Source organism: Oryza brachyantha, chromosome 5, assembly GCF_000231095.2.
Source record: "Oryza brachyantha chromosome 5, ObraRS2, whole genome shotgun sequence".
In the NCBI taxonomy this organism is placed as follows: domain Eukaryota; kingdom Viridiplantae; phylum Streptophyta; class Magnoliopsida; order Poales; family Poaceae; genus Oryza; species Oryza brachyantha.
In genome coordinates this window covers 11,332,336-11,342,701 of record NC_023167.2, presented here as the reverse complement: position 1 = coordinate 11,342,701, position 10,366 = coordinate 11,332,336, and the positions used below count along the sequence as shown (strand labels likewise).

Genomic DNA, 10,366 nt, shown 5'->3' with positions numbered 1-10,366 from the left:
ATAAATAGTTAATATTTAATTATTATATGTTAATGGCTTGTATAGTTTTCCGTGGCAGAATAATCTCAACTCACTCTAACCATCCATTAGGGCATATCTAACAATTCAGACTACAGTCGTCTATTTAGCACATAAAGTCAGTAAAATAAACATATTGTATAACAGTTTAGACAACCATTATCTATCTAATTGTCAATAAGTTCTCTAATACATAGATACTTTATGCGTGGGAGCACGTGCCACTACCGTCGCCAAACGAACCGACCACAGCTCTCTCTTCCTTCATTCAATGTTGTGCATGCAAGCAATTTTTGTCTTGGTGATAGCGTGGAGACAGCTGTTGTCTAGGCGCTGTACTTGCCCTTAAATTGCAAAGCAATTTTGAAATACGCAAGGTTTTTATTGGTTACGGTTTAAAACTATAAAACTGGTACATTCGAGAAAAGTCTATCAATATTTCCTTTTATTTTTAAACTATATGGTTACAATCTATAACTTTGTTTAATGAATAATGATTATCCTAAATGCCGAATGTTTATTGCTGAGATGTTACGATGCAAAACACACGTCTAAGATCAAATTTAATAGGGGATTTAAGTCCGCCCGAGGAGAGTTATTTGCCATTATAGTGATCAATTGAGTGGGCTTCGCAAAAATACTATCCCCATTATGAGCTTCACCAAAATGATACTCTTAAAAGAGTAGTTTCGCCAAAATAGAACTCTTAAAAGAGAGGCTCAGACAAAATGGTACTTTGAATGGTTTTAACTCATTTTGTTTTATCACAAACTAGACATATAAAAGAACAAATATACCCCTAGCGCCTATCTCATGACATAACATGAATTTTTATTACGGCACTAGTATAATCACATAATCACATCTCACGCAACAAATAATATTTGTTTATAAAAATGAGCCCAAATGACAAAAACTAGGGGAGGAGATGGTCTGAAGAGGATATTTAACTATTTGCCATTGTTAGAATTGGCAACTCTTCAAATGCCATTATTAGATTTGCTCTTATATTTTTATCACCGGAGAGAATACTCTTTAAGTTTTTGCCTCTTTCGTCTACGTGGCACGTGTTCTTATATTTTTATCACCGGAGAGAATACTCTTTTAAGTTTTTGCCTCTTTCATCTACGTGGCACGACACGTCTTCTGTCCAGCATGGCGAACCTTGTGGAGCCTACCCGTCAGACATTGCCGGGCGCCGCCCGCGTGTTAGGTCTCCCCCTCGGCCCTAGGATCGTCGTTTCATCACGAAACACCCGCGACAGAAAAAAACAAACACATTAAGAAGAAGATAAACGAGTTGTTATTAACGAACGAACGGTCAATACTAGCATTTGCTATAATTACCGATAAACTTAATTCGATGGTTTAACAGAACCATTACAACACGATCTCATATTCTCATCGCTCTCTCTTTATTTTTTTGACTCTCTCATCGCTAAACAAAATTGGCCGGATTAGTCGCCTAATCTGGTGTTTTACAGTTGGTGTTGTTGCTGCACTAGACGACGGGGAGCGGGTCGATCTGGAACAGGTCGGTGATGTCTTGGAAGAAGTCGTCCACTTGTGCCGCCGCCGCCGGCGATGGGGCGTCGTCGTCGTCGTCGTCGAGGTGGAAGTCCAGCGAGCCATTGTTGCCGGAGATGGGAGCCAGGGAGAAGGGCTCCACTGGGAGGTTGGACAAGAAGTCCAGCGGGGGCTCCGGGAAGTCGACGAGGAGGTCGAAGTCGGTGTAGAGAGGTGGGAGCTCGCCGGCGAAGCCGCCGTCATCGGAGAAAGAGCAGCCGAAGACTTCGCTCGACTCGTCTGTCTCGCGCACGACGGGAGGCAGCGACGACTTCTTCTTGTTTGTCGTCTCGACGGTGGTGGCCTCGGCGGACGGAGGGAAGGAGCGGACGACGGAGGTTGTGGAGGTCGCCCGGGAGGCGTTCTTTGACACACCCGGCGGCTGCGGAACGCGCACGGCGACCTCGGGAGGGACCTCGAGGTCGGCGGCGTCCCCGGACTGGTTGAAGTTGGCGGTGGCGTCGGCGCCGTGAAGCTGGATGGCGGCCAAGTCGTACACCTTGGCGGCTTCCTCGGCGGTGTCGAACGTGCCGAGCCACACCCGCACCAGCCGCCACGGGTCGCGGATCTCCGCCGCGTACTTCCCCACGGCCGCCGCCGGCAACAACTCTGCCGACGTCTCTGCTGGCCATCGATCACTGTCTGACGGGTGGGCTGCACAAGCGTCGCCACGCTGGACAGAAGACGTGTCGTGCCACGTAGGCAAAAGAGGCAAAAACTTAAAAAGAGTATTCTCTCCGATGGCAAAAATGCAAGGACAAATCTAATAGTGGTATTTAAGCAGTTGTCAATTTTAATAGTGTCAAATAGTTAAATATCCTTGGTCTGAAGACATGCCATAATGACAAAGATATCTTACCTAGATTTATATAATAAAAAATATTATGGAGAAATTAGACTTGCCCAAACTAAATTGGTTGTCACAAGACCGCGCTATCTGTTCATTTAAAATAATTCATAATAGTACATAAATTATAATCGTTAAAAAAAACTGGTTCATCCGTAGTTCCGCATGGCAAAGCCACATATCTTTCCAGTATATGAACTATTATTGAACAGCGAGCTGTCCATGGCATCAATTTTTGGAAAACTAATTGTGTAATATACCCCTTCCGCTTCTGTAATACTTGTCGGTGGATAAGGACATGACCTTAAAATATTGATCACTATTTTCTACTACAATATATATAAAATACATCCATAAACATATTATTTTATTAAAGTAAAATTCAAGGTTAACCAATACATATAGTCTTCGTGCTTTAAAAAGTACATAATTTTAAAAGCAATTTAGTCAAATTTAGTCAAATTTGATTTTAGGTTTATCCTAAACAACATACTTATTTTATCCCAAACAACGCACTTATTATGGAACCGAATGAAGAATAGGCTACTCGGTGACACGTCAAAATTTACATATCAGCAACTGTTTTCAAAGTAGCTAACGATATGATTTTCCAAAAATAAAATAGGTATAATTTAAATAAACTATTTTAAATTTACTTTTCAATTTTATAACAATTAATTAATTCATTTATACCATATGAATATACGAATAATTATCCTACAATTGTCCATCTATTTAACCTTCAGTATTAAAAATCACACACCCTTAGAGCATCTTATAGCATATTCGAGAGAATGCAAATATTTTATTTTCTAAAAAATTATATTGGGTTCATCTAAAAAAATATTAGTCGTAAAAATTACACACTCCTCCAACAAAGCTCTAAAATGAATACTTATATTAGAAACACATATTCGTGCCCTAAATTTAGAATAAAAGTGAGCTAATTTTAGGCATGAGTAAACAATAAGAATATATTTGGTAACCTGTTGAAGATATATTTTCTATCTCAATTTCTTAAATTCAGTTTTATCAATTTTAAATATCTGAGATTCTCTGAGTGCGAATGGACGAGCAGGGCCCAAACAAACGTGACCCCGATTCTGCCGAGATCATACCGCGTACCCCTGGCATTTACAAACAGCTCCTATCTCTCACTGGAAAGTGGGCCCTCAGTCATCCCCACACTCGCTGTCCCTTCTGGCCGCTTCGCGTCCCCAAAAACCGTACCTACGGAAAAACGCACGCCACTATCTCGGGGCATGCCGCGGCCGAAACCCTCGGAGAGTTTTGTTTTCGTCTGGGGCGGGGCGCACGTCCCCATCCCGACTTCCGTTAACCCGTCGCCTTCCAGTCTCCACCCTTTCTCTTCGGCCGCCGTCGCCGTCGCCGTAGCCGTCGCTTCCTCCAACCACCAGACCAGCGGGCGGCGAGAGAGACATACGAGCACGAGCAGGCTGGACATGCTCCCGCCGACTCCGACCAGCCGCCCACCGGTGAGTGAGTGAGTGAGGGAGTGAGGCGGAGGGCGCGGCCTCGTCGGGGCGAACGGCGGCGGGCGATGATGGGCAGCGAGGACTCCGGCCTCGTCGCGATCCACCCCGGAGAGATCCGGTTCGAATGTACGCGTCCCTCGCGTTACTCCTACTCTCCCCCCCTGTGCTACTCCCGCACCACTCTTCAGCGGACGAGCGGTGTGGTTCGAATCACTGGTGCTTGCCCGCTCGAGGTCGCGGTCTGCGGCCGCGTATCCGATCGTATTGCATCGCTTCGATTTGGATTCGCCGAGTGATCTGTGGGTTTTTTTTCCACGCTTGGGTTGGATTTGGGGTTTTTGAGGCGCTCGTGAGTTTTTATTTGAGGGATCAGTTTGGTTATATGATTACAATCTGGATGAAGTTCGCACTGTCAATCTATTCGTTTTGTAAATGTCGAACCGACGTTGTATCAACGATTGCTAAGTTTCAGGGACCAGTTAGTACTCAGGAAATAATTTGTATCGCATCCTCTTTTCCTCTTTCTTGGTAAAAAATGGTAAAAAAAATATAGTTGTATTCACTTGTAGCTGCGTTACTTATGCACAAAAAGTTTATTAGCCTTTAACATTTTTGTGACATGATACTTGCAGCACGGATTTGTTTAGGGTCTACTTTCGTCATTTGAGTTTTTTTTGAGAGGAGATTTAGCCCTTTCTGTTGGTGGTAGTAGTTGTGGTGGTGGATTGTTTGGTGGTTGTCACTTGCGATGAGGTAGTTCCTGCACTGTGATTGGTTGTCATGTTTGGCACGGGGCATGCGGCAGATCTGTTTATCGGTTGTGCGGCGATTGGTGAATTGGTTGCAATGATGTCTTTGTGAATCCGTTCCTTGTTTTTTCACCGGCAGCCTTGTTATGAGACTATTAGAGAGTAGTACTAGAGCATGCTTTATTGTTTCTCAATATGCTTGCTCTCTGCCTTAGACTGCACACAGTTGGTCAAACAGGACAATGTGGTTGCACATGCATGGTTAGCCAGTTAGGAGTAACCTTACTTGATCGCATATGTTCAATCACATCACATTCACGGACGCACTGGTCACTAGGTAGTGCCCTTGTGGGGACCAGTGACAAAATGGAACTGATCTAGTCTATTTCTAGATTATAAGCAAAACAGCATTTACTGGTGATAATGTTTTATCATGCTAGATAGGATTTATGTAGATGCCTTCTGGCCGTGAGAAAAGATGGTGCCACCATCATGGTGGTGACATGTTTGATGGATACGAATCGCCTTGTATGCATGCCTCTGTAATAGATTTGAGGCTATTCTATGTCCAAACTAATGGTGAGGTTATGAACTTAATTGGTCATTTGGTTTTCCTTTCTCACTAGGTTAGCAGCCTTAGCACTTATCAATAGGAGCAGTGTTGCTTTTATATAAAATTATGAATATGGTTGTAATTGGCTCAAATAATGGCAATAATGATAATAATAAAGATCCCTCACGTTTAGAAAGTAGAAACACACAAATCAATGCCAAGCTATTAGCTACAGCCTAAAATGTATGGTAGACTTCTGTTTCCAAGCTAAATTGTGACAATCCATGCTCTATGATGGAATTGTTTCACTCCATATATGACCTTTACCTTACCACTGTTCTGATTATAATCAATTATTCGATACTCTACCATTATCTCGCCCCATATGTAGTGGTGAATAAATGGTTACATGAGCATGGGTAAATCCTAAAATAGTCACTTTGTCGATTGGCTTATACTACAGTTCCTCCTTGTTGGTTGCTTTGAGGTCATTGGCATCTTGTCATTTTAATTAGTTCTCTTATACATACTGCATTGGTTTACCCTTGAGAAGTTGAAGTGTGTGGCAGAATATTTTACCTGCCCAAAGATTTGACTAATGGCAATAGTTGTTAAGCTAACAGTGTTGCAATGAATATTCTTACCACATGCATTTGCTTGTCTTCTAGAACTATGTTGTTTTGTTGGTTTGTTACTCTCTTGACAGGTTAATATGAACTTGGTTTTCATATGACCTGATATATACTACATTTTCTAATTCTTTATAACCCTCTAGATGAACTCTTGTACCATTTTCGAAGATATATATATATATATATATATATTTATATGCTGTGTTTTTTTGTTGTCAGTTGAGGTGAAGAAGAAAAGTTCATGTTCTGTCTATCTAGTGAACAGATCAGAGGAATATGTTGCATTCAAGGTTGGTATGCGATCTTAAGCTACTTTCAAGTTTTTATGCTCTCGATTTTTCTCATGTTGGCAGTGCTTATTTGATGGACATGTGTGGTCTAGCTTTCACACATAGTTATCTCATATACTCCCTCTGTTCCAAAATATAAGCATTTAAAGGTTGTTTAGCAAATTCTAAGGTTACATCAAAAGATTCACTTCTAGTCACTCTTTTGTCATTTGTTGAATTTTGAATGGATTAGATTCCCTTTAGAAGCACCTGATTTGCTTAACAATCATTGAAATGATTAGAATCATGGAAATCAGACACAAATGCTTATATTGTGGTGCAAAATTTGAATCCTATAAATGCTTATAGTTTGGAACGGAGGTAGTACCTATGATCATCTGTTTCTCTATTAATGAATTGATATGTGAAGATGAAATCATTTATATTTTACTGTCGATTAAGCATCTTGGTAAGTGCAAACTCTAATCTTGATACCAACGTTTTGCTAGGTCAAAACAACTTCACCAAAAAGATATTGTGTTCGACCAAATGTAGGAGTTATTCTTCCAAGGGCAACATGTGCTTTTACAGGTAAGTGTAGGCTTCTACTGTAATGGTCAAAATGATGATTTAGGAACTTTATGATTTATAATGTCGTGCAAGTAATGTGTTTATTTTTCTAATTGGCGCGATGAAACATACAATGCAAATTGCTACCCCTTTGGTGAAATCATTAGTTTAAGTTAGCATCTATTTCTCTTCTGCACGAAATCTGCTGTCAGCTGATGATAATATGACTCTTGTAGCATTTATTACTTGTTTATTTTCACTGAATTTAAAATATATTTTCACTGGGTGCTTTATTACTTGCATTTTTCATCCGATGGACACCATCTTATTTTTGTGGGAGGCAAGAAACAAACACTGCATTTATGTTGTTCTCCTGTCTGTTTAATTAGACCTTTTAGATATAATTATACTTTGAATTTATGGTTATTAACTTTGTCATTTAACTAAATATAGTTATTATGCAAGCACAAATGACTGCTCCACCAGATCTGCAAATAAAAGACAAGTTTCTTGTGCAGACCACAGCTGTTCCTTTCGGTACAGCTGATGAAGACATTTCTCCTGCTTTTGTAAGTAATTAAGTATGCAGCAATTTATGTTTGGCTTGTATGATATATAAACCTTCCTGATCCCTCTTTGCAGTTCTCCAAAGAAACAGGAAGATATATTGAGGAGAATAAGCTGAGAGTTGTCCTTGTCAGTGCAACTCAGCTTGAACAGCAATTCCTTGCTGAAGTCCCCAGTGCCATGTCAGGAGTTGAGGTTCCTGTGGCAAAAGAGACACTAAATATTGTGAATGAAGTACCTAATATGATGGATGAAGTTTCCCATTCCCTGAAAACAAGCTTTCCCCCTCTGAGAGAAGATCCAGCCACTTTGAATGAGATCCCCTTCCCTGTAAAACATACAACTATTCTGTCCCCATCAAAAGAAGTTCCAGTTATTTCAGCAGAAGGTGCCCACTATTGGAAAGAAACCCCTGCTGAAAGCTTGTTATCAGTGAATGAAGTTCCTCATTCCCTGAAAATAAACTTCCCCCCTCTGAGAGAAAATCCAGCTACTCCGAATGAAATTCCCTTTCCCATAAAACAGACAAGTATTCTGGCAACATCAAAAGAAGTTCCATCTATTTCAGCAGACATTGCTCACCATTTAAAAGAAACATCTGCTGTTTCTGTAGAATCTCATTTTTCGTCAACAGAAACAAATGTGGCCTCGAATGAATGGCCTGAAACATTGAAAGATACTTCTGCCCCAGAAGAACATGGCACTTTAAGCGGTAGACTTGTCAATGCAAAGAATCTTCATCACGTAAGTTGCCCATTCTGAAGTATTTTGTGTGTTCTGCTGCCTCTATTTTAGCTTTGGAAACCAATTTTTTATTAGTGACATTAGCATATTACTCTACAAATTCAAAAACCCATCTATTCTTATGTAACTATCAAGTATAATTTTCTAAAACTTATTATAGAATACTTCCCTCCAAAGTGCATTTTATCTTTGTATTGACTGGGAATAATTAATGAATATCATCACTTTGTTTACATTCAATGGTTCTGACTTATTTACTGCTGTCTGCTACCTGATTCTGTTCATTACTCATACCAGGTAACTGATGATGTTCAGAATCTAGTGGCAAAACTCAGTAACCTTGAAGTAAAACTAGAAGAGGTAATCTTGAGTGATTATTGAAATAATTCTGAAGTCACTTTCTGAATCTTTGCGTCATTGTTTTTTTCTTTTGTATGTAGGCTGAAAGTGTGATAATTAAACTTAAGGAGGAAACCAGAACTACCATCAGGGAACGAGACAAGTTAAAGCAAGAAATGGTGAGATTTATGAGGTTATCTTTTGGCTTTTTAATGGAAAAAGTGAAATGACATATTTATAAACGAAAAATAATTTGTGAATAAAACTTTTATATATGTGTTTTTAGTGATCTAAAAGCTAAAGCTGAAAAATAAATTACAGCAATAGAGTCTCAAAAACAATTCCAAATTTAAGGTTGAAAATTGAAAACTTGGCTTATAAGCATAAGCGAAAAGATAAGGGTGTTAAAGTGCAGTACTGCATTATCATTAACGCCTATTCTCCATTATATGCTCTCCGTTGTCTATGTACATGATAACTGAAGCCTGAAAGAATTATTATAAGCTCTATGTATTCATCTTTTGACTTTCTGCAATAGATTTTACTTTTATTTGGCCATTTGATCCATGTCACATCCACCTGGAGCAAAACAACTCATATGTAGGTCGGAGTACCAAGTCAAAATAACACCAAATGACAATATTCCTATTTCCATAGAAAGTTCATCTTATTAATTTTGAACGATAACACAAGGTGCCATCTCTTAAACTGGATTAGCGTTGAGAATGCACAGGTTCTTGCAACTATTTGGCAATACCATCAGCTGCGAATGCTCTGTAAAATCATACATGTTCATGTACCATCTCGTGTTATGTTCTGTAACCGCTCTTCTTTTTTTCTGGGTTAGGTTTTGTTGACAAGGAAGGGCGCTTCACGGAGCCAAGCCGGTTTCCCTTTGCTGTTTGTGGGCTACATGGCGATTCTTGGCGTGTCACTCGGTTACCTGTTGCACCTATGACTCTGATTGATTGGTGCGGTGACGAAGCACCGGGGAGTGCGTACTGAGCTTTCTCACAGCAGCTGGAGTCGGAACATAAAGAAGGCAGGTACCGTAAGCCTTTTGGCACTCAGATCAGGGATGGATGAACTCGTGTCACGTGATGATCGTCACACCATTAGTTCAGTTGTGCACTTACTAGTTTGATTAACCAATTAAATCGGAGTACATAATTTTTTTAGCTGTACAGAACCTCTTATAAAGTATTTCTGCCCTTGTCGATGGAGACAAGCCAGGAGGTTGGTTGTTCATGGTTTGGTTAATCTTTGTCAATAGTTGGCGCATTTTGCCATCAGTCTTAATTTGCTCTCCAATTGCCTGGCCTCATGCCGGCCATTGGCAGAAAATAAGCTAAAGTCCGGCGGCCGGTGGCCGGCGTTTGTGCCGGCCGGCGGTGTTTCTGAAGCAGAAAATCAGAGCCCAAGGGCAACGAGCCGACGAGTTGCTAGACGATACGAATATAATCTCTCCGTTCCTATTTAAAAAGTCGTTTACTTTTTTATACACATTTAACTATTCGTTTTATTTAAAAAATTTACATAATTATTAATTATATTTATATTATTTTATTTATTGTTAAATATACTTTTATGCATATATATAGCTTTACCTATTTTACAAAAGAATTTAAATAAGACAATAATTAAATATGTATAAAAAAATAATAATGTTTAAGGACGGAGACGGAGAGAGTAATTAAACTATGGGAATGGGATTCTAATCTCAATAGAATTCCGTTCATTCCTGAATCAAATGCAAATAGTTGTGGAAAATTTCAAATATTTTGGACAATATAGTGTACAGTAACATTTATTGCTCCACCACATATATTAGTTCCAATTGGACCTACACATTGAGAGAAAAATAACACATTCGGATGTAAACAGTATCAGCTGAAATTGTTTATTTTTGTACTACTTAAAAATGTTAAAAGCAGAAATCAAGTGGCTTATTTAAAGAACCGTTTTATGGACACGTGCAACCTATTATAAGCACAGTGGGTATGTTGCATTGCACAG

The 10,366-nt window shown here is 39.7% G+C and overlaps 1 protein-coding gene and 1 pseudogene across 1 annotated transcript; one reads left to right on the top strand and one right to left on the bottom strand.

The window, feature by feature from the left end:
* Positions 1-1,452: 1,452 nt before the first annotated feature.
* LOC102718743 lies at positions 1,453-2,731 on the bottom strand (annotated as a pseudogene).
* A 1,031-nt stretch (positions 2,732-3,762) lies between these two features.
* Positions 3,763-9,622, top strand: LOC102706473 (vesicle-associated protein 2-2-like). The gene is made up of 8 exons (XM_006654261.3): positions 3,763-4,053; positions 6,081-6,151; positions 6,640-6,721; positions 7,154-7,269; positions 7,343-8,011; positions 8,309-8,371; positions 8,452-8,529; positions 9,198-9,622. The coding sequence occupies exons 1-8, from the start codon at positions 3,993-3,995 to the stop codon at positions 9,306-9,308; spliced, it is 1,251 nt and encodes a 416-aa protein (XP_006654324.2). The 5' UTR covers positions 3,763-3,992; the 3' UTR covers positions 9,309-9,622.
* The last annotated feature ends 744 nt before the right edge of the window (positions 9,623-10,366 follow it).